Source organism: Phlebotomus papatasi, chromosome 2 (genome assembly GCF_024763615.1).
Source record: "Phlebotomus papatasi isolate M1 chromosome 2, Ppap_2.1, whole genome shotgun sequence".
NCBI classification, from domain to species: Eukaryota; Metazoa; Arthropoda; class Insecta; order Diptera; family Psychodidae; genus Phlebotomus; species Phlebotomus papatasi.
In genome coordinates, this window is record NC_077223.1 from 13,773,807 (window position 1) to 13,799,257 (window position 25,451).

Here is a 25,451-nt window from a genome sequence, read left to right on the forward strand (position 1 = left end):
AAGAGACATTTTCATCGAGATTAAATGAATCGGAACCACCACCTTGACATCTTTATTCTCGTCTTTATTGGTGAAACATTTCAGTCTAATGACAGTCTCCGATTAATTGAACCATTAATTATCTTGAAAGCTTTTAATATCTTAAATATATTTTATGAGCTTTTTTAATTTAGTGTGGTAAATACTTTATATATAGAGACAGAGAGATTTTACAGTTTAAAAATTTATCCTTTAGCATTGAAAATTTAATTTACTCAACCTTTCACTGACATATTTTGTCTTTAATTACTAACCTTAGAAGAATGGTACGGAAAGGACACATGAATCAAAAAAGAAAAAAAATTAAATAGATATTTTTGGTCGGAAAATTAACAGATCGATTAGTAAAAAACAAAAATAGTGACCAATACGTAGTTCATAAATTTTTTGTTATCAATTTGTTGAGAAAATTGTCAAATCTGTTGGAAATTCTTCCAAACCACTTGGCATAGGGTGTACCTGAAAACCTGTCCTGTTCTCACTCTTTATTAATGATCTTCCGCAAGTTCCTTGTTACTGCGGATAGCAATTATCGTAATTTATACACAGACGACTTTCACTTTACTCTGGTGAGGATTCATCCCAGTCTTTTCATATTTTTAAGGAGATTATTCTTCTCGTTCAGTAATAACCTTCTCGATTGGAGAGCTGTCTCCGGTTGAGTTTTTTTCTGTACCGATTAGAAGGTATATCAGAGAGAACTTACTTAAAAGTCTGCTAGAAGTTCGAACGTTTAAACCGACCGACACTGAGAAAAAAAAGGGGGTGCGATTAACTTTTTTTCCTCATAATTTTAATACTTTAGGTGTAAAAATATATCAACATTTTTTAATGTTAATTTTACACCTTTTAAAGGGTAAAATTAACATGAAAAAATGTAACTTTAACCCCTAATACACCTAAAAAGGGTAATATTTACACAGATTTCGGATCATTAATGCAAGGTAAAATTAACATTTCTGGAATGTTATTTTAACTTTTTCGGATTTCTCTCAGTGGAGTTTCATAAAAGTGAGTAAGTTCACGAAAAGGACATTTATTTTAATTAAACTGCAATTCAAATGTTCTGCCATCCGGAAATTCTACAAAACTACTCAAAAATTCACTTTTGCAACAAGGTTTACACGTTATTGACATTATGCAAAGAATTGTTGACAATTAAAATTTCAGGAATACCGAAATTCGAATCAGCGCTAAACGGATCTTCCGGAAAATTTTCGAAAAGGTTTCACAAAGCCACTTCAAAGGAATGGTTTTGTCTCTCCTAAAGATTATTACTAAACGAAACCATTGATGATCTCTCAAGACTCTGTCAATGGGCTTATTGGTATGGCCTTGTTCTCAATCCTGCTAAATTTCAAGCCTTAGGAATTCATACCAGTTGGAGAAATTCTGACCCTCATAACTATATCTCTCTAATGAGGTGATTCCTCTCACTTCCAGGACCAAGAATCTGGGAAGCATTTTCAATTAAACTCTTACTTGTCTGATCATGCGACTAAAATTTGCCAGAAAGTCTACTTTATCACTGATGAAAGAAATTCGAAAAAGTTAAAATAACATTCCGAAAATCTTAATTTTACCCTGCAGTATTGATCCGAAATCGGTGTAAATATTATGCTTTTTAGGTGTATTAGGGGTTAAAGTTACCCTTTTCATGTTAATTTTACCCTTAAAAAGGTGTAAAATTAACATTAAAAATGTTGATATATTTTTACACCTAAGAAGTGTTAAATTTATGAAGAAAAAATTAATCGCACCGCAGTTTTTTTTCTCAGTGATATTACGCACTTTGCGTCGTTTTTAGTCCTTTACGCCTCAGGACACAAAACTTGTCCTTGATAAAGCTGTGATTGTCCCCTTTCCACACATGGAGTTGAATAACCATTCAGCCTCATATACTTCAGTTCTGACTGTGAGATGTAAAACCAATTGAATAGGGCTCTTATTTCCTGTATACGGTATGTCTTCGAACTTCGAAAGTTAGATCATATTTCTCCTTGGGTGGATTCAAACTTTGGTCGTCCACTTTTTTCTAACGGTAATTGTGTGCTGGAGTATCACAGGATACTTGTGGTGACTAGACCATCCACTACGTCTTCGTATCTCCGTATGCCCAGTTCGGGTAGTCGTAATCTCCAAGACTCCTTATCTGTTAGAAGGATCTGATCCTTAGATTTGTGGCTGCCATGATTTCTCGTGTTCAACATGAGTTCTTTTCAGACTAATTTTGCATTTCCATTGTACAAAGGACAGATCGTCCTATGTTATTAATAAATTGAATTAAAATTTCACAAGTTTTGTTTTTTTTTAGTTTATATTTTATGTTTTATTGATATAGGAAATGGGGCTATTTTGAGCTGTAGGGTTACGTTGATATACATTTTTTTCGAATATTTGTGAAGGAAGCTGATCCTTGCAATTATTTTATTTAGATCCACAATTGTTTTGTCTATCAAAATTACATTATATTAAAACCCATTTCTTTTTAAAAATATGCGAAAAAATTGTATATCCAATGTAACCCCGTAGCTCAAAGTGAACCCATCTCCCCCTAGTGAAAAATTTTTTTGCATTAATTTTTTTTTAAACATAAAACACTCTTTCTACGGTACTGATCAGATTAGCTTCATTTTATCTAAATTGTCCAAAATTCGCTTCAAGACGTTGCAAAAATTTATTTTTCAAACCAAGATTATCTTCAGTTTTTAGCATAAAAAATTAAACAGTTAGAGATAATTTTTATTACTTGAGATTACACAAATTAACCATGATAGTAATAAAATATTACAACTTTTTTACTATAGAGTACATTTTAATTAATCTGAGCTCAAGAAGCAAAGCAGAAGAAAGCCACCGATTTCTATGGTATTTGTACTCTAGCTTAGAGCATCCTTTGAAAAGGACCATGCTAAATCACTTGTGCTCCAGTTGAATACCACGAGTTCGTACAATTGTGAGCCTTTTCAATGAAATTTGTGCCTCGTGCTTGTCCACAAGAAAACAAATAAAAGGCAAGAAAGACAACAACAACAAAAAAAGCCTGAAGAATAGCACCAAAAAAAGGCAATAAAAATGAAATTTTCTTTCTTTAATTTCATACCCATGGCGAAGACAGAGAATCTTCTCTGTTTTGGATTTTCCTCCTAATTTCCCTTTTTATTTTCCCATCACACTCGGCACTTTCTCCCCAAAGTCGAACGGCGTGAAAGAGGAAACCTTAAATAAATTTATTATCTTGTAGGATTTTCCACTGGCTTATTTTTTTTTGTTGATGCAGCATTAAAATTTTCTCCCCTCTTGGAAAGTCATTTGCCACACATAACAACTCAATTGAGGACAAAAACAACAACAGATCGGGGAGTATACAAAAAAAAATCTACACACCTCACCAACAAATTAAATCCCTCAAGTGTTTCACTACAAGGGCCAAAAATAGGTGAATGGAAAAGTGTGACTCAGAAATGGCGTGAAAAACCATCAAAACTCCCTCCAAAAATACCTCCCCCACATTTACACCAAACCTAATCCTATCCACCTTTCCTCCATGGGTGCGACTTTAGCTTGTTGATTTAATAATAAATTAAAAGACACCAATAAATTCGTGGCTGGTGCGAGTGCTAAAAGAGTCACCACAATTTTCAAACTCTCGAAAACCTCAAATATCTACCCACAAACATTTATGGGGCAAAAAAATGTATTTATTGGAAATTCCTGGCCATCCTCTCGCCCTCTGCATCATTCAGGCAAACACTGGAGTTTGACAGCATGATTTTTTGGGACGACAGAATTTTATTGGAATAAAAATAACAAGAGCGTTTTCATCCTCGTCAAACCGTCATCGATGGCACTTGGAAAGGTCTTGTGGCTTAGAAAATAGATTTTAAAAGAATTCACAGAGACTTGGTAAAGGGCTTACAGTGCCTTAGGGATTGTTAACAATGAAATTTGGCGTGGGAACAGAGATTAAACGGATTCATCGTAATGTTCTTGCCTTCATAATCCAAAAAATCCAAAAGAAGATTGTGTCTTTAGTGCACTAATTGATTTTTTGATAATCCTTTATAATTCTTAGTTACAACTGCTATAAAATTTAGCTATTTTTATGACATTTTAACTTTCGTGTACTTACACCTAAGAAATTTAAATATACAGTGGGACCTCGATAGAGTCAACCCCCAATATAGTCAATCTCCAATAGAGTCAACAGCTATTTTTTACTCTATGGACTCCGATAGAGTCAACTTGGACCCAAATTGACTCCGATAGAGTCAATTTTTCCTTTATTAATAAACTAATAATATTATATGATTTTATTATGATTTTTCGAAATTAAAATCAGTGTTTTGGTGTATCAATGTAACGTTTTTAACACAAGAAAATCATTTATGTAACATGGTAATATTATGATAAAATTCGTATATTAACCGTGTAATCATTTTCCAACAAAATAATCTTGTTTTCGAGATTTTAAGCGTTTGGACGGATATAAAGTTCTCTTGTCTTTTCTCTCTTGTCTTAATTTTTTTTTTGATTAAGCCTATGATCGCTATATAAGGAAATTCGTAATGTAAGGAAAAACGTACAGGATGCTAGATTTCTTGAGTACAACATAGTGAAGAAACTTTTTCAAAATTTATTCAAACTGTTTAAAGAACCAACTTGTTTAAAAAAATAAACATGTTAAATGACCATAAAAATTACCCTTCTAAAGAAAAAGTGTAAATTAATTTTAAGTTACATTTTTAATTTAAGAAAATTTGATTCAAAAAAATAAATAAGAGACAGAAAATTAAAATTGGCCAGCAAAAAACGGTTAAAACGCCCTTCTTTTGTACATTTTTTTTCTAAAAAGAAATCTTTAGGACACCATTTCCTTACCTTAACATCGTGAGTGGACCTCAATATTACCACATGGAGTGTAATTCATACTTCAGATATTTACTAATAATAAAAACATTCCGCAAAATCTGTCATTAATCTTCAACTTTTGCCCATACATATGGCTTTTTTGGGCAAAAGAGTGTAGAATTTATGTGGTAATTAAATTATTATTATTAATCGTATCGAGACACTTTATTTGGTATTACAATGTAATCATTACAATGTGCCTCGTGTTGGAAGAATCTGCTAATCGTAGATCGCCTAGGAACGCCTTCACCGTAGTGAATGCTTCTTCCGTGCTCCTGAAGGTTTGTGCAGAGGCGGTGCATTTTATTACGTTTTATCACAGTGAAAATATCTTTTTCTCGACATTCAGTTGATTCCACCGGACGGGACTCGAACTCACAACTTTGAGAGTCGAGTCAGAGATCTCGTCTGCCCAAGACCAGTTGCATTGCCTATTGCACCACTGAGATCTCCGGTTAATTAAATGAAAATTCGACTATCGTTTTGAATATATCAGTGATCTAGAACAAACATGAATCACATTTTAATTGATTTTTTCGGACTCCAACAGAGTCAACAGGCCTGGAAATAATTAGTTGACTCTATCGAGGTCCCACTGTATTTTTAAATGACTGCAATAGATTAGGCAGTAATTTGGAAAAATGGTCAGTAAAAATAAAAATTGGTTAAGTAATAAATCATTATTGACAAAGGGAAAGTGAGGAAGTCAAGTTTCTGACACAGCGTTAGATCAGGAAAATTAAATCAAATATAAATTCGTATCACTTTCTTTCTCAAATGTTTTGCATATATCTTGCCACAATTTGGCACTCCTCTTCTTCTTTTTAACATCACAATTTGGATTTGAATGCGAAAGAGTGAAATAGATTCAAAAGGTTTGCAGAAGCCAGGGATGAAAATTTTGATTTAATGAAATTTTCCTGATCTAGAAACTGTACTAAATATATTATGAACCATTTTAATATACTATTATAACAGTTTCAATGGATTTTGGCATTCGGGATTTTATTTCATTCGGCATTTTGGCGTTACAGATTTTGGTTCATTCGGGATTTTGGCTTTCCGGATTTTGATCGGAACCCTACATGAATACTACACTACTCACGAGAGCTGAGTGGAGATACTTGAATGGGACATCAATGAACCCGATACGGTAACACTCTTATCGACGGCTCATGGGGGTCGTCAGGGGCCGGATACCACTGGCCGGAGCTCGGAATCAGGTGGTCTGGGCCACTCCCGAAAGCCAAAATCCCAAAAGCCAAAATCCCGAAAGTCAAAATCCCGAATGTTCAAAATCCTGAAAAAGATGAAATTATATGGAAGAAAATGTTTAGAATAATTTCCCGATTTAATGAATTAGGGATTTTGGCTCTCAGGATCTTGGCTTTCGGAATTTTAGCGTTCGGGATCTTAGCTTTCGGGATTTTGGATTTAGGGATTTTGGATTTAAAGATTTTGATCGGAATCCCTTGGTGGGCAGCAGTCGCTGCAAAGCGCGGAAGTTTGCTGATCTTCTCATTGAACATTGCCTAAATAAACACCTCAACAGACTTGAGTGTTGAGTGCAATAAAACCCGTAGAGGTTGCAACAACGCCGAAGAAACTGTACTACACGTACTGCATTATGTATGTAACTGACCCAGCTTTTATATACACCAGACGAACGCTACTTGGCAAAAGTTATGCTTGACACCGACCTGTCAAATGGTCAAATTTTTTCTATGTCCTTTATAGATTTAGGGCAGAATCACATTGGCAATAAAATGCTCGCCGTAGCCTCACCGTATTTCGTTAATTTACGCATTTTCATTGCAATTCTTACGCAAATTTTCCATTATCGTTATTACCTTAACTCATACTCGGTGGCACTAGTTGAAAATAATATAAGAAAATTTAAGAAATAAAATGAAAATTCAATAAACGGTGAGCAAAAAAAACTTTAAGAGAAATTAATCGTACAGTTTTTTTTGCTCACTATCAATGTGACTCTGCTCTTAGCCCACAGGTCTTTTCGGGAAATTAGTGGCTTTGGACTAGCTATTAAAAAATAATATTATAGTGGGTCAAAGCGGTCAAAGTCGTCCGAAAGTACCACGCTTTCCCCTATTTTGCTAAAAAGATACTAAGTTATTATCCAAATCAAAATTGAATTCAAGGAGTTAGCATTATCTGATATCAAATATCTTGCACTAAACTGTAATATCATCGAGTTTCTAAAGATAGTCGTTCGAGAGGCACTTCGGCTGAATAACAAAGGCAATTTAATAAAAAGACACACCCTGATGAGACCACCTGGTCAGTTTCGGGTCAATAAATGTCCGGAACGCACCCTTTTTCTTGGTCCAAAATGAGCTGAAGGGTTGCTAGCCAAGAAGTCGACGATATCAGAAGCCACAATCTAAGGCCAACAAATGAAGCAATTCAAATGATTTTTATTAAAACCAATTGAGACACTCCATCCTTTTCGAAAGTCGGAGGATCTTATCAATAATCTATCTGCGCTGAATGATTTTCAAGAGCCTTTGAAGAGCAAGTGGTTGAGATTCCCAATGAAGGTTGGAACAAATAGAGAAAGAGGAAAAAAAAATGGGTATAGAGAATTCGTTAATGGGTATAATAGAGTTTCTCTCAAAGGGCATTTACAAATTCACCGCCACAATTCACATCAATTTCTATTTTATTATTCAACCCCGGGAATTCTTTTTTCCTCATCAACCCTGCCTGGCCCATCCAATATATAGCATATCAATTATCCCCCGTGGTTCCCTTTTCACATCACATACACTCACTTTATTCTCGGCATTCAAATTTAATTGCTAAGTCTTCCCCATTTCATCCACTCCTCCAGAATCACGCATTCCCTCTGGCCCAAATTTCATTTCCCCGAAATTATTTCTCGAATGTTATGAGGTCTTTGTGTGAAGTACTTCATAAGGTCTTCTTTCTCTCTTTTTATTCAATACAGGACCACTTTCGGAGGTGCAAACAGCTGTGGGACTGGAAGCGTCGATGCCTTGTGAGCTGGTGCCTATTTCTCAGTCAATGATGACGGATAAGGTGCAACTCGTCATCTGGTACAAAGAAGGAAACATCAAGCCCATTTACACGTGAGTTCAAATAACAGCCAAAGCAAATAATATTTCAACATCTTAAGAAGACACAATACACGTCATTAATCGCTCAATAGAAAGTTATTTAGATGAAGTATCCTATGAATAATAAGGCATTTCGAATTCGATGGTCTTGGGTCCTCAGGATCCTAATGTATTAATTCACATTAATAAAAATATGAATGTATATGGACAAATGAAAAATACTTCTCAGAATGCTTGAGTTATAAGCTGTACACTGAAAATTATTTCAGAATTTAGGATCAAGAAATATGGACACGTAGAAAATGTAAAGCTGTCCAAAATTCGCAATTATATTTAGGGTAAGTGTACCAAATTTCGGCCAGCTTGCAATTTCGGCCACCTCTTTTGTTCCTCAAAATTCCATGAATTTTTAATTTTTGCAAACTAAGGTAAAGTACCCTGTAGTCGGTCGGTTTCTCAACTCGGCCAGTGCAACTATTTGTTCAATTTACTTAGATTTGTTATAATATGGTCTTACCGATTTAACATTAGAAGGTGTATTATATTATATATAACGTAAATCAGTGAAAATTTCATAGAAATTGACTATAAAACGTTAAAAAATTGGTTAAATAATTCAACTGGCCGAGTTGAGAAACCGGCCGACTAGAGGGTACTTTACCTTATAGGGAATAAACAGTGCAAAATAGTAGCGAAAAATATCCATTCTAAGATCGAGATGATGTGAAAAAGACTTTGCAAGAATTCCGGAAGGACACGGTACTATGAGAACCAAGGTGGCCGAAATAGGCCACCAAAGCTATGTCTACATTTTTATTCATATTAAAATGCAATAAGAATGATTTTAAAGGCAATAAGGACGATAAATTGTCTACAAGATTCCAAACAACACTCCTTAAAAAGAAATAACAAAAAAAATCAATTTGTATTAAAAATATTACATTTAAAACCTAAGACTTTGGCGCTTGCAAGCAACTATGCCGAAATTTGGCACACTTACCCTATAGGAAAATCGATTCAAAAATTCATAGTTAAGACAGAGGTAACAGATTATTTCAAATTCAAATTCGTTACCGTCTTCAACTTGTTTAAATTCGGATTGAAATACTTGAATAATTATACTTGAAATAATTTATAAAGAAATCATCATTATTAATTATTATATTCAACAGTGGTTTTTGTAAGTCAACTTAGAATTTTATTACTCCGAGAATTAACAAGTTCGAACCTACAATCTTCCCCTTGATTTAGCCTAAAAATCATTAAGAACAGACAAACGCATAAACCTCATTCGTAACGTCTTCTTTTGCAACATGCAAGACGTGCAGAATAATTCTAATAAATAGATAACTCTCTGAAGAAATGGGACAGAATTATGTCGATATCGATAAGATTGAAAGTATATCATATTCTTGATGTCTCTATAGAGTTCAAGTAATTTTTTCATGAAGTAATAACTGCTACATACTCATTTTATTAATATTTTCATAGAAATACACGAACAATGGCGCAACTATTCCTTAAAAGGAAAACAATTAACATGTTTTATTCAAAGGGATAAAGAAATGCAACACTTTGGTTACAATTCAACATTTAAAATACTTCCGTTTTGAAAATGAAAAACCACATTAAATGCTTATCAGTGTTCTCCATCAGCATTATTTCTGTTTCACCAACCCGCATTTATCTAATTAATTTATTTGTTAAATTGCAATTACATTTATGCAGATGACAAAAAGGTACATAATGTAAAAATAAATTGGAATGCAGCATCAACATTATAGCGAATCATGGGGGCATTAAATAATTTCTAAAAAAAACCGCTTGATTTTTTGACGTTGAATTTCCCATTTTTGCCAATAGTCAATTAAATTTTCCGCATAAACGCAGTTTTGCTCATAAAATAAAACTTTCCCCAATTCACATGTCTAATTTGTCTCTGATTAAATGTCCTTCAATTACGTTGATATTTTGCAAGGGGGGGAGAAACGTGATGGTTGTTGGTGACAGAAACAGAAATGAAAGGAAAATTTTTCCAGAGAGACAGGAGAAAATCCCCCATTTGGCCAATTTCCTCCTGCAAAATCACCCTCAATTTTCTCGATATTTTCTTTTGAGATTTTTCTCGTCAATTCCCACTCTTCATGGCTTACATCTCTCTCGCACAAGGGTACCATGGGAAAAAGTCTCATCGTCATCACTTTATTTGATATCTCACTTCTCGCCTCCTCGCAGCACCCGCCCAAAAAATTCCTTTTGACACCACTAAGAAATTATCAAGGGGGAAATATCCAGGTATTTCAATAAATTAACCAAAATGAAAAACACTTCAACTCTTACGTTAGTTGCAAATTTATTCTTACGCTCTGTTAAAAATTGCTTCACGCCATTTCCGTTCGTTGTAAGATCTAGAGCCCAAACAGTTACAGATAGCACCTTGTGGTTTTAGGGAAACCCTATTTAAGTATCTTTTACACGGCATTGATCACAATTTTACTTAAGTTATTTTCTCAAAATTGTAGCTATAGTCACCTGAAATATAACGGTTGACTACTATTGGAACTGGTGAACGTCGGGGAAAACGGGGTCATCTTAGAAAATTCTATATTCTTCTCAAGGCTTTCGGCTCAGACTCCAAGCCTTCCTCAGTGGTCAAATCTTGTCTCTTCTCGCTTTCTCATAAAGTCAGGGATTTCACAGGACATGGAATCTTGGACACTGCATCTAATTTGTAATTTTTTTTAAAATAAATGTTGGCTAATTTTAATTTTCAAATTTCAGTCTCACAAAGAAATCTGTAAGAGAACACACAAAAATTGAAATTAGCCAATATTTATTAAAAAAAAAAAAGATACAAATTAAGTGCAGTGCCCAAGATTCCATGCCCTGTGAAATCCCTGACTTTATGACAAAGCGAAAAAAGACAAGATTTGACCACTGAGGAAGGCTTGCAGTCTGAGCCGAAGGCTTTGGGAAGAATCTAGAATTTTCTAAGCTGACCACCTTTTCCCCGACGTTCACCGGTTCCAATAGTAGTTGATAACCCATCGAATAACACTTTCAATATGACGGTGGACTTCAAAATGCAAAATTTGAAGTTATGCGATGAAAGTATTACGTATAGTCCGAATTCGAAACGTTTTCCTCTTGTACTTTCTCAGTATTATCATATAATACTAACTTCCTCGATGAATTCCACTTATCTAATAATAAATAATAGTACATGAATTCCGTTACGAACTTACGGGGAACCTGGGTACATGGTTCCCAGAGAAGTCTCCGGGAACTCATGCTTTTTTTCAAGGGAACTTACAATGAATATACATCATTTTTTTTTTATAAAGCACGGGGAACCCATACATTTTTCAGGCAAGTCTCAGGGAACCCAGAAAACCCATATAATTTTCAAGGAACTCACGGAGTACCCTTAAAATTTCCAGGGAACCTGGGGAATTCATACATTTTTCAGACAACTCTCAAGGATCCCGGGAAACTCATACAATTTTTAGGGCACCTAGGGAACTCACACAGTTTTTTGGGAACTCTCTAAGAACTCATACTGTTCTGGAAACTCGGGGAACCCATGGACATTTTCAGGGAACTCATGGGGAATTCACGTATTTTTCAGGGAACCCAGGGAACTTATACATTTTTCAGGGAACTAACGAGGAACTCATATATTTTTTTGGGAACCTGAAGAACCTGTACATTTCTCAAGGAACTCATGGGGAACCCACATATTTTTTCAGGGAATTCGAAGAACCAAAATTTTTTCCACAGAACCAAGAACTCGTACCACAATAAGCAAAGGGTGAGCAACTGTTTGTAACCAAAGAAACGTTAAAAAAAATTATACATGTCGCGTTTTGATCATTGACGTACAATTTTTATTAGACGTTTGTTCGGTTTCAAACTGTTATCACTCACCTCTGGCTTATGAATAACCTCTTAGGTATAGTGGATTCTCGCCAACTCTCGCTTATCTGAGCATTTGGAGCTAAAAAATCATCAGTTTTACATAGGAAGTTGATGTAGAAAAATTCTTTCAAAATCGACATTCTTTTTAAATTATAGCCATTCTGGCTAACAGTTTTTGAACCAATCTCTTTGGATTATCCATACAAGAAGGTCTATTGTTTGGCTCCCTCCATTTTTCTCAAGTTCAACAGTTTTATAAAACTTGTACAATAAGTCAACAAAATTTTTAAAATTTAAAATAGTGTTTTAGCTAGCCATTCATCGAATCTCCCAATTTATATTATTCCAAGTCGACTTATAATTACTTCAAGAGGTATATTACTTTCAAGGATCACCAAAGGGCATCATAATGAAATGAAACTGTCCTTGGATATGTTCTAGCAACAATCAGAAATAAAGTCATAATTTCCATTTTATCCCAAATAAATCCCCCTTGAAGCCTTAGCAAAGAAATTCGTTACTATTGAAACACTCTCATAACATATCATTCGATAAGGCTCAAAATGCAGATAAATATTTGTTTTTAAATGGGGAAAAAACTTCTCACTTCACTTGCAAGAAGTTCATGGTGTATCGAAATTTGTTTTATTGAATTATACTCCAGCTTGTTGTGCCATCGCCTTTTCTCCGCAACCAACTTTTTCTCAACTCTGTGTGTATTTGATCATTTTTCCAGACACGACAATCAACGGGCGTTGTATCACTTGAACCACTTTCTTGACAAATTTAAACACTTTGAGAGATTCCCCAGTAACAAATCATGAAACACCCTGTGCCACAAGTATTTCTCTTATTTTTTTTTACCTTGAAAAAAAAAGTGTCAATATTTTCATTTCTTTCTTGCTGTCGATGGCATCTCCTGAGTTTCTTAGCAGTCGACACCCATTTGAAGACGCGGGGTGATCGGTGAAGTGGGTAGAAAATTTAGGTATCTTACCCTCTATGTGTTTATTTTTTGACATCCTGTTGATGATAAGGGTTTCATAGCTGCCACCATGGGAATTTACGATTGATTTTAACCATCGATATGAAGACAAATTCTTCATAGGAACTCTTCAACTTTAAACTCTCGCCTTTAAAAAAAAAAACTATCCAAGAGTAAGCAAACAAATCTGATACAATAGCATACGAGAAGTTAATCGATGTCGTTTCCCAAATAATGTCCTTTCACACTATTTCACAAAATAGCGTTCGAAATTAATTGGACCATTCGGTGTAACATGTATTGGTCAGAATTCATTATGTGCTAATTAGGGAGGATTTTCAGTTAAATTAATTGAAAGGTTCCATTTAATTAAATAGGTCAATGTGGCGAATTAAATTTGATAAAGCCCTATCATCTGCTATCATGAAATAAAGTTTACACCCTAATTTTTTGTATAGTAACATCATTTGTGTGATATCCATCATTTAAAAAAAATATTAAATATGATGACAAATTGCTAGCTTTAACTTTATTACTCTCATATAACGTTCCTAATTTATATAGTCGTAACTAATTTCGCTTTGAAAACTTATGCTGTTTAGAAGGAAAATTAGCTTCCTATGGATAATATGATAATTTAGCCATATTCATGTTATATTATCGTCAATTTGCATTAATTATTACCCCAAGCATTATTTGAAGTAATAACAACTTAACAGTTTTAAAATAATTCTAAGGAAATCTCCTTACAATTTCACTTCCTTTATAAGGAATATAGATTGATACATATGTAAAATTTTCAGTTCTTACTTTTATTGTTATTATTTCAGACTATGAAACCTCGTTCAACACTATTCTATATACATTAAATAACAGTTTTTTTTACTAAGGTAGTAAAACTTCCTAATAATAAATCACATTGCAGGCATGCCATCCCATAAAAAAGTAGTTTTTCTCACAAATACACTGCCAGTCAAAATAAGTTCAGCGATGTCTATAGAGTGTGATTCAAATAACTTTAATTCTAAAACAAAATTCTTTTAATCTAAATGGAATTATATCCAAAAACACGTTTAGTGAACGCTCTACTACTTAATCCATTCAGTGCTTTCTTTTTCTTAAAAAAAAAGAGTATGAAATAAAATTGCATAATTTTACTGTTCCAATCAATATCCTTTATTAAAAATACGTCTAATGAATTTGATCTGCATAAGAAATACTTAAGAAAAACCCAAAAATCGACTTTTACTACAATTTCTAAATGTTTGTGTGAATTTTTACACTTAAATGATTTAAATTTAAATAAACATATTCATGTTGTATTGATAATATTTTAGTAGGGTAAGTGTGCCAAATTCCGGCCAGCTTGCAATTTCGGCCAGCTTTTTTGTTACTCGAATTTCCATGAACTTTTAGATTTTACGTACTCTAGAGATTATACAATGCAAAAATGAAGAATAATGAAGAAGAATAACAAAAATGTAACTTCGACAAACATAATGACGTGAAAAAGATATTGGAAGAATTACCGAAGGGCAAGGAACTATGAGAGTGAAGGTGGTCGAAATAGGGCACCAAAGCTATGTCTATATTTTTATTCATTTTAAAATGTATTAAGAATGATTTTAGAGTAAATAAAGACGGTAAACTCTTTACAAGGTTCCAAGCAACACTCTTTCAGAAGAAAGAATAAAAAAACTCAATTTGCATTTAAAATATTACATTTTAAACTTGAGACTTTGACGCTTGCATGCAACTATGCCGAAATTTGGCACACTTACCCTACCTGTTAAAATTTCGAAAGCCAGAATCCCAATAAGCCAAAATCCCGAAAACCAAAATTCCGAACGCCAAAATCCCGAATGGGTTAAAATCCCAAGAAGCCAAAATACCGATAGAAAAAAACCAAACGCCTGAATCCCGAAAAACCAAAATTGTGAAAAGCCGAAATTCCAAAAGCGATAATCCCGAATTTTTAAACCTATCATACCTACTCCATGATTATACTCGCGCTTGTGGTATGCAAAGGAATATTTTCTGTGTTTTGGGAAATTATTCTACACATTATCCTCCTCATAATTACATCCCTATCAAGATTTTGACTATTATTAGGAATTTTGGCTTTTCGGAACTTTGGTTTTTGGGATTTTGTCTTTCGGGATTTTGGCTTTTCGAAATTTTATCTTCCGAAATTCTGGCTTCTCTGAATTTTTGCTTTCGGGATTTTTCCGTTCAGAATCTGTTCTAGATTTTGCCTTTTCGGGATTTCGGTCGACATAGATAATACACATAAATACAAAATGTCAACGACTATCTATAATATAAAAAGCATAGTTATATATTTTCAAAACAGATCCTTTTCCTAAAGTTTTTCATATCAAGATATACGAAATGAAAAATTTTACTCTCTCAGTTCCGATAAAAAACGTACATTTGCTAGTAGATTTTGTATGAAAAAATGTACGACCTATTTTAATTCTATGTAATTTCATACTGAACTCTTGTTTTTACATCAATTTAAAGTATTTACTGGCTTTAGAAGATCTTCACATTCTATTAAAAAAATAATTTTAGTTTTTCCGAATCAGACAATGGCCTCAATTCTGAGACCAAGCTCAAGATCAAAATTTCAAGCTGTCAAATATTTCCAAAACCAAGACTTCGTATTCTGACGCGAAGCATTTGTGGAACTTAAAATGTCTTAGCTAAGAACCAAGATCAAGATTTTCCACACTTAACTAAACATCATTTCTGACAAATATCTTCATTTCTCTGTTAAATTTGTTGAATTTTCGTCATATAAATTAGGAAAATTAATTATAGGACGTATCAAAGAATAAATGAGAGGCCATAAGCGGGAGTACAGGAAGTGCAAACCAATCTTGTGACTTGTGATAAACCAAGAAATGCTTATGCATGATATGATTATTTTGCAGGTATCCTCTGAGTGGTGTACTTCGATATGTACATCTATAAATACGTACCATTTCGATTAAATTACAAGGTCAAATGCAGTATTTTTCAAAGTAGTTCTCTATTTGTACCATCTCTTATAGAAATATTCTTCATCAAAAACAATTTCCGCATGAAACTCTTAAAATTGTTAGTATCTTGAAAATTCTAAGCACCTCCGAAAGGTTCTTGGAATTATTTCAAGAAATAAGAAATTTGACGTCTTGGAATCTTGAAATATTGGTTCCAGAATTGCAAATCTTGATATCCACACGGTTTGTGTCTTGGATTTCAAGATTCCAAGACATTTGACAGATTTGACATCTTGATCTTGATTTTTTGATTTCAGAATACCAAAATCTTGAAATTTTCTTGTTCTTGATCTTGATCTTGGTCCCAGAATTGAGGCCAATAATTCGTAAATGTGTTTCTTCTTTTGCCTTATGTCCTATATTCTGTTGTCTTTAAATGATTGGATTAATTCTTGGATTAATTTATTTAAATTATCGATAAATTAATCGATGTAACGATTTTCAAAGCGAAAACTAAATACATAGTACTTAAAGATGGCATCACCAACCAATTTGCATTTCGGAGTTACTAAAATTATTCTTAATTAATTCGTAAGTGCGGGAGTCTTTGTTCCATGAGTGTAACTTTGACCCCCTCCTGTTCGTAAACTTTTCTTAATTTCTACTGCTTAAGAACATTTCTCACCGATCAGACAAGGTAGATCGAATCAGTAAAGCCCATCCTCAAGTTTTAGAAGTAAAGAAAAGCTTACGAACAGGAGAGGGTCAAAGTCATCCACACTTACGGTACCAGTTACAATAGTTTCAACGTTTTTCTTTTTTAATTTTTTTTTAAATCATCCATTTATTTTCTGTATTTTCTATTAAGAACTAATACAAATGAAATTTTACGCAGTTAAGATTGTGGAGTGCATGCTTCAGAAAAATAACTCATTCAAATTTTACTACGCAAGGTGAACTTTTCATTGTATTTTGCATAACTCTCTTAAATTCGACCATTGCGTGAAGTGTTTCTAACTTATTAGCTGTTTTTTAAAATTCCTTTAACCCTTTAAGGACGTTTGGAAAACCGATGTCCCATAAAGGAAATAATTTTTCCTGACTACCTGAAATTATATTTTTCTTATGTTTGTACGTAATTGCAAAGTAGAAGATTGAAGGAATCTAGGATATTTTTTGCAAGTCTCCAGCTATTTGCTATATAGTAAATATTTAAGATTAAAAATGACGAATTTTTAAATTTTCATATTGAAAAATTATTTTAATTATTTTTTTATTTTTCCAATTTTTTTTAAGCAAAACCGTTTTGGAAAAGGAAACTACAATACTCATACATATTATTTTTCATTAGACTGAAAATTATTATTCATTGATATTGTCAGAAAAATTACTTAAGTTTTTGGGGTATTTTTGTCCCCATCTCTCGTAGAGGTAAAAAATGCATCGAATCAGAATCTGCTGGATTTTCTAAAGTCAGATGTAAGACGTTTGATTGATTTTGTTTATCGGTTAAATTTTTATTGTTGATTTTAGGTCCGTAAAAAGTGTCTCGTCGTTAAAGGGTTAAGTAACGTAAACTGCAACAAAAGTCGAAAACAAATTATGGTAGCATAGAAGAAATATTTTCATCCCCGTGGTATCTTTTAGAAATCTTTATTTATGAGCTCTGTACTCTTAAAACATTCTTGTATCAACCTTTGTTCGAAAGAGTGACTCTTATAAATAAAATTGTGTACTTTTAAGGAGCACATAAGCGTCTACAAACACTCATATCCTTAAATGTTGACTATAAAACCTTTAGACATTTTAGTTCCATAATATAACAATTTTGCTTTTGAAACTCCTTGAAACTTTCAGAAGATAATACCAAAACAAAATTAAATAAAATTTAAGCTAAATTCGATTATTTTATCTTGATTAAAGTATAATTGCAAGGTTAATTATACATTGAGCGTAAACTGTTTCAGTATGAATTCTTAGAAATCCTAAAATAATAATCAAACTTTTAGTACTCACAACTTCTCGGGAAAATTTATATTTAATATAGAACACATTAACTTTCCACTTTTCGAGCATTATCCATACATTCAAATGAATAATTAACTTTTGACTATTAATCTCTTTCTCTTGTTCTGAAATTTCCGATAGTTTAATCTACGCGGCTTGCCAACTGTTTAACGTTGCAGAGAATACAAAACGAAGTACTTGAAGCACATTTGGTGCATGGTTGTTTTATGTATGCATCATAATAGAAAGTGTGCTAAAAGCTTATTATTGGTGTTGGGTAAAATGCGTCGTTATCGATTTGCAAGCTCTGTAAAGCTGTGTTGTTCACAATGTAACATACAATTATTATTCATGCATTGCATATATCAAATGATTGGTTAGTTACTGTGACATTGCATTTTAATGGGCATAAAAGACATGTTCGATAAGAAAAGGATTTTACATTACGTTACGTAATAAATATGCTTTCGAGGGTCGAATGATGTTATATTAAAAGAGGCTGAGAGATTTAAAGTAAAGCTATTAAGGGATAATAAAATGCCGAACATGTTGTATTGTCTCTTGAGAATTTCCGAATGGCAAATCCTAGAGGATTGAGAATTTTGAGTGTGATTGGTTCTAATGCGTGTTTTCAGGTTCGATGCCCGAATGAGGCCTCTCCATCAAGGCGTCCACTGGGCAGATGAGTTGGTGCTGAAGTCAAAAGCTCACTTCCATTACGATTCAAGTCCTCCAGCACTGAGACTGAGAAATGTCAAGAGAGAAGATGCTGGCCTCTACAGGTGACCATCTCATGAAACTTTTGCATTTTCCTGCTCTATAATTAACTAAATTCCTTCTTTAATTTTCATCCCACTTGAAAAACGGTTACTGGCGCATATAAGATGTCGGGTGGATTTTCACAAGTCGCCCACAAGAAATTCTCGCATCAACTTAACAGTGTTGGGTGAGTATCTTATCCCATTCTCACTGACCCAAGCGATTCATTTGCATTTGCAATTAATGTGTCAACATGTCCAAAGTGGAGCATCTCCTGGAATTATCGAATCTCATGGGAGAACGTCTCAAAGCTTATGGTCATAATTATCTTAGAATTTCAATTTCTCACAGTGAGCTCTTGGCCAGGCAGTCAATTTGTGTCCTCTCATTTCAGTGCCACCGACTCACCTCACCGTTCTCGACGATCAGGGCGCTGCGGTTGCTGACCACACGATTGGCCCATACCGAGAACAGGCCACAATCAACATCACCTGTCTGTCAAGTGGTGGTAAGTATCAAGCCCTGTTCCTCACTGTTTCCAGATTTCCCAAACAATCACTCTTCAGGGATTCTAAAATCTGCTATACATGCACTCACAGAGTTGTTGCACATCTAGAACAAGGATACACATTTTCTCTTAAGGCCTCTACACACCAAAAGCAATTAAAAAAATACTTTTTAACCTTTTTTACCCTTTAAGGACGATTGGAACACCGATGTCCCATAAAGAAAATAATTTTTCCTGACTGCCTAAAGTAATTTTTTTCTTATGTTTGTACATAATTGTAAAGTAGAAGGTTGAAGGAACCTAGAATATTTTTTGCAAGTCATTAGCTATTTGCTAAGTAGTAAATATTTAAGCTCAAAAAAAGCGAATTTTTAAATTCTCAAATTCATAATTGATTTTATTTATTTTTTATACTTCTAATTTTTTTTAAGCAAAACCCTTTTGGCAATAAAAACTACAATACTCATACGTAATATTTTTCATTAAGGCGAAAAATATTATTCATTGGTATTGTCAGAAAAATTACTTAAATTTTTGGGCTATTTTTGTCCCTATAGTTCATAGAAGCACAAAATACACCGAATCAGACTCTGTTGAACTTTCCAAGGTTATATGTAAGACTTATCATTGATAATGTTTTTTAGTTTAATTTTTAATGTTGATTTTCAGTCCTTAAAAAGTGTCTCGTCGTTAAAGGGTTAAGGACTATTTGTTCATCGGTGACCCAAAAATGAAATTTTTCCTATGGCCTTCTAAAGTTGTATTTTGCTCTAAATTTTGCTTCTGACCCCCAATTTTTGACCTTCTCGTCCTTAAAGGATTAAACAAAATGTCCCCTATAGGGGAAAGTACTCTCCCTTTGAACGTTCATTCCTTCAAATAATGTGAATTTTCTTTCTCTTTTCCTAAGAGACTTACATTAAATGTGAGTTAGCTTATTATCAATTATTGATGTAAGTCTCTTAACCCTTTCAGGACGTCAAGGACGGAAAAAGGAAATCAGGAAAAGTGATTTTTTCTGACCTCCAATTTTCGACTCTGTCGTCCTTAAAGGGTTAAGCAAAATAAAATAAATTGACATTATTCGAAGTCATGAACGTTCGAAGGGAGAGTACTTTCTCCTAATTATATGCAGAATTATCATTTTTTTTAAGGCAATTTTTTACCAAAATTGCTTTTAGTGTGTAGATACCCTTAGATTGAGAATGAAAATTCAGTAGTGGAAGGCTTTCAAGCTTCGCACATACTCTTATCTTCGAACACTTCACATTTTTCCCACATTCCTTTAATGAATCTAAATCTGAATCTATTAAAATATATTGCCATAAGGTCAAATTCATTGAAGGAATATGGGAAAAATATGAAGTGCTCGCAGCCAGAATGTGTGCGAAGTCTGAAAGCCTTCCCCTTAAGCTCTCCAAATATGAATTCCCTAAATTTGATCGACCGACACCGACGCGACGAGTTGAATGTAAAATGTTAAATTTCAGACTATACTAAAAGGTTTTTTATAAATTCTGAAAGAGAACCATTCAGATTGAGCTTCCTTACCTGAAATCCTAGAAGTCACCCAATAATTCTTATCACTTTTCTCAATTTTCGCTTAATTTTTGTAATATTTGGAGCCTGTTTCTCTTCAGTAACCAACTGATTTTGAACTTTAGAACAGATATCAATGAAGTCACTGTCAGTGATACTTACAATGGCTCTGTTCAGTAATAACCTTTCGAAGAGACAAATGCACTCCAAAGCCAAGCGAGACCTTTTCAAAAGTCTACCGGAAACCTAAAGTGCAAGTTTACGTACTCGCCGTTTTAGCGCTGATTGTTCTGCCATTTCGAATTTCGAAATTCTTGACACTTCAATCGTCAACAACAGTGTGAAAACGTTTTTTGCAAAAAGTGAATTTTAGTGTAGTTTTGTTAATTTTCAGGGCAGCATGTTTGAATTATAATTTTTAAGATAAATGTAATTTTTATGGACTTGCTCATTTTTGTGTAACTCGTCGGTTTAAACTTTCGAACTTCCAACGGGTTTTTTTGGTAAGTTTTCTCTGATATACCTTCGAATCGGTAAAGGAAAAACCTCAACCGGAGAGAACTCTCAAATCGGAAAGTTTATTACTGAATGAGAGGAATGTGGTTTTCAACCAGAGTCGAAACCATGGATATGCCGGTAACGTTTTTAAAATGTACTCGTGCGACATCACCATAAATTTTCACACTTTTATGTCTTTTATGTATGTCCTGTCGAGATTTTTCATAAAATTAAAAAATTGACTACGCAAATTCCTTCTAGGAGTTTCTTTAAATGATTTCCCGTCTTAAAAAAAAATTTACCTCGCCCTTTTAATCTAAATTATAAAGTTACAAAAAACACTTTATTTCTTTATTATTTATCATCGCTTTTATGACTTTTATGACCACTAAAAATTTTAGGAAAGTGAAAACTAACTATTTGCCTCTTAAATAACACAATTTCATAATAATAAAACTGGTAACAGGATGTTAATTGAACATATTTTACCATTTTGAGCCACTTTTTCAAATTTGTCAAGAAACTTTTGGACAATGAAAAATTATCAACTTTTGGAAATGAATTATTTTTGAAATTAAATAAATTAATTAATTTTTTTGAACGTAAATAACATCTATGGATTACAGGCAACTCATTTGCGAAAAGAAAATTTAAAAAAAAGCATTTTTTCCTATCATTTTATCCAGCTGATTTCTCGAACATAGGGGGAGGTAGGGCTGTTTTGAGCTGTTGGGCTACATTGATATATGGTTTTCGCCTATTCCTAAATGAAGCTAGTCATTACAATCATTTTATTTAGAACCACAATTGTTATGCCTATCTAAATTGCAATACGTTAAAACCCAGTTTCCAGAAATAGGCAAAAAAAACCATATATCAATATAGCCTCACTGCTCAAAGTAGCCCCACCTAACCCTGACTTTGTCAATAAACTTTTGGCCGATACTGTATATATATTTGTAATTTTTCATTTATTTAAATGCTTGTATGTTCATTTGTTTATTTGTTTTTTTATTTGTTTAATATTGAATTTTATAAAAGCTCCATAGTAACAAATTTAATCGTATAATGATTGTAAAATTGCCATAATTAATTTCTTTCCAAAATATCCTCGAATGGATCTTTATGAACAGTAGTCCTTGGAAGTAGAAACCCTTCTTTTATTTTTAAAATTTTAAGAAAATGCCTTTTGAAAGTATTCACTCATAAGGCCACGCCCCATTAACAAACTATAGGTAATTATAATATAAATTTCCGAACTTTCAGTATTGATATGTGCCTTAAATTTTTTGAAACCATCTAATAAATAATTTTATCAATTTATACCTATTGATAAGTCCAAAATTGCTACTTGTGGCAAATAGACCACGCCCCTTTAATTAATGTGTTCAATATTACTAAATCAATAATTTTGACCCTAATATTTTGGTCCAAAAATCTTAAAAATTAAACATGGCATAAGAATTAGCAAAGCTTATTCAGTATTGCTATCTTCATTCAAAAAAATATAATTTAAGAAGTACCAAAATTTTTACAAAGTACATTAAATACATAAACTTTAATTAAAGCTAAAATCCTAAATTTTCAACTCTGTTCAGCTGTGAATAAATTCTGTTTCATACAAAATTCTCATTTGAAATTGAATTCATTTGAGAAATTTTCCTTTTGGGAAATCCTGAACATCCAGTTTGAATTAAATTCATGATTTTCTCAGCAAACGTATGGCAAAAGTTTCGTATTTTTCCAACGTTTCCTACCGCGAGATTCGTTTTAGCTGCTTTTCGATTTCTCTTCAATTTTCCACCTTTAATCAAATAACACACACCCGTGGAAATTGGTAAAGAAATATTTTACAGCACAATGAATAAATTAAATGGATGGAATATTAGAAATGAGAGTGGAGTGTGTGAAAATTGCCAAGATGAAATTTAATTAGAATAATAAATTTTACACGAAAAATTGAATAAATGTGATAACACTAAAATTTTCGTGGTGTTTCGAGACGTGCTGTTGGAAAAGACGACGGAGAATTTAACATTAATTGCTGGTGGAATTTTCACTTGGTAAAACTTGAAATTATTTAGTATATAGTGTTATCGTCTGCAGAGTATGCAATAATTCTTCTAATATATTGCAACTATTTCACAGCATATCTTTCGCGGTTCTCTGAAAAATTTCCACGTCATGAATTAGAATGAAAAATTTTCAAACATAAAAAAGGCAATGTACTTTTCCTTAATAGAGTTTCTACAGAAAAAACCGAAAAAAAAACTCTATAAATAGTGTTAATAAATTTATATTTTGTTTTAATAAGAATAATAACTTTGTTTAGCATTTATGTATTATTTTTAAATTTTTTTTGTACATCTTATTTACAAATATTGAAAACGTTGAATGTGTATGGTTCTAAAAATGAGTGTAAAAACGTCCCATGCTTGGCGAAATGCTGGAATTCGTATCTTAAATGCTATATATCGAAAGTGTTTTCGCATCATTTACCGTATATCGGTCCAAAACCGTTTTAAACCGATTTATAAATCACTTAATTTAACTTGCTGTCTTCTTTGAAAATACTTATATTTCAAACTCCATATGGATACTGTACCAAATTTCGCACAAATTACATACAAACACTTAATGTTCTGTAATCGAACCGGAATATTTTTAATATGTAATATTTAAATTGAAATCCTTTATCATTTCCTGTTCAGAATGTTGAGTGTAACTTTGTAAAGTAATTATTTTTCCTTGTTTTCTCTAAATGTAAAATAATTCACTATACATTGAGAAATGAATAAAGATATTGATGTTGCTTTGTATGCAATATCGGACACAATGTTTCTCAATGTTTCTTGCCATGTCGAAATTCCTCTAAGGATTTTTCTACAGGATCTAGTTCGTTTTATTTTTTACAACTCTAAAAGATGTAAAAGAAAACAAAAAATGGAATTTTAAGAAACATGACGAGTGTCCGATATTGCAAGCTGCTCAAAATTTAGCACAGTCCACCTATTTATGGCTATTTTATATTGTTTTGTTCTTGTGCAACAAATTACAAACTTTTTGATTCGTTATTTCATAAAGTTAGTTTTAAAAAATGCAAAAAATGTGTAGGGGAAAGTACTCTCCCTCCGAACGTTCATGCCTTCGAATAATGTGAATTTTCTCTACCTTTCCTAAGAGGCTTCCACATGATTGTCACATAGTTATCAATAATTGATAATAAGCTAACTAATATTTAATAGAAATATTAAGTCTCTTAGAAAAACTTGAAGAAAATTCACATTATTCGAAGGTATGAACGTTCGAAGGGAGAGTACTTTCCCCTAAAGCAATTTTTTTGGTTTTGCTGATAATTTCGTACCAAAATTTATTTAAAAAAATAATAATAATATTTTCATATGCAAATTTCATTTAAAAACAATTAGAAAACATTGAAAATGTTTTCTATTGATATTGATATTGAAAATGTTATTCTAAATTTTTCAAAATCAGAACTCAATAAAAATAATTTCCAAACGACATTCATGCAAATGCTTTCTTTTATTGATAAAATACTTGTGTGAAAAGTTTACTAAAGTACTCCACATGACGGAAATTGAGAGATATTTCAGACATTTTCTCCTTTTTCCTTGCAGGAGTTCCACCTCCTCGTGTATCATGGTGGAAGGAACATGCACTACTCGATGACTCTTTTCAAGTTCTTCCGGATGGAAGTGTCAAGAATATTCTGCACTTGTCGAAGCTCAATCGACACGATTTGCACACAGTAAGTTCAACATAAATAAAATTATATAATATATTCCTACATCATAATGTATAGTATTTCAGAATAGTGTCGCTCTTCTCCGGAAAATCATTCTTTGAAGGTAATTTTGGCATTGTTGATGTTACCAAATGACAAAAGGGTTTTAGTAGCTAAATGAGTGAAAGTGACACAAAGTAATTAATAATAATACGGTAGTCCAACGACTCCACAATGTCTTTTCCAAGTGAAAATTTTGGGAAAATTGCCAAGCTGAAGGGTGAGAAAACAAGAGTATTACACACATTTAGTGGAGCTGATGAGGAATTTGGCAACCCAAAGTCTTGTCAACTTTTTAGTCATAGATCCCTCCTCCACCCCCACAAAAAGGGAATATGCACAAGAGTTAATTAATGTCTCATCTGAAGAGAAATATTTTACTTCCACTAAATAGGGTGTC

At 33.0% G+C, this 25,451-nt stretch overlaps 1 protein-coding gene across 2 annotated transcripts in view; it reads left to right on the plus strand.

The window, feature by feature from the left end:
* LOC129803854 (uncharacterized) overlaps positions 1-25,451 on the plus strand; it is a 147,513-nt gene that overhangs the window by 62,099 nt on the left and 59,963 nt on the right. For both annotated transcript variants that reach the window (XM_055850669.1, XM_055850670.1), the window contains exons 2-6: positions 7,919-8,060; positions 18,578-18,724; positions 18,827-18,888; positions 19,096-19,209; positions 24,885-25,015. In XM_055850669.1, the coding sequence (XP_055706644.1) occupies positions 7,919-8,060; positions 18,578-18,724; positions 18,827-18,888; positions 19,096-19,209; positions 24,885-25,015 (596 nt within the window). The remainder of the gene's footprint in view (positions 1-7,918; positions 8,061-18,577; positions 18,725-18,826; positions 18,889-19,095; positions 19,210-24,884; positions 25,016-25,451) is intronic.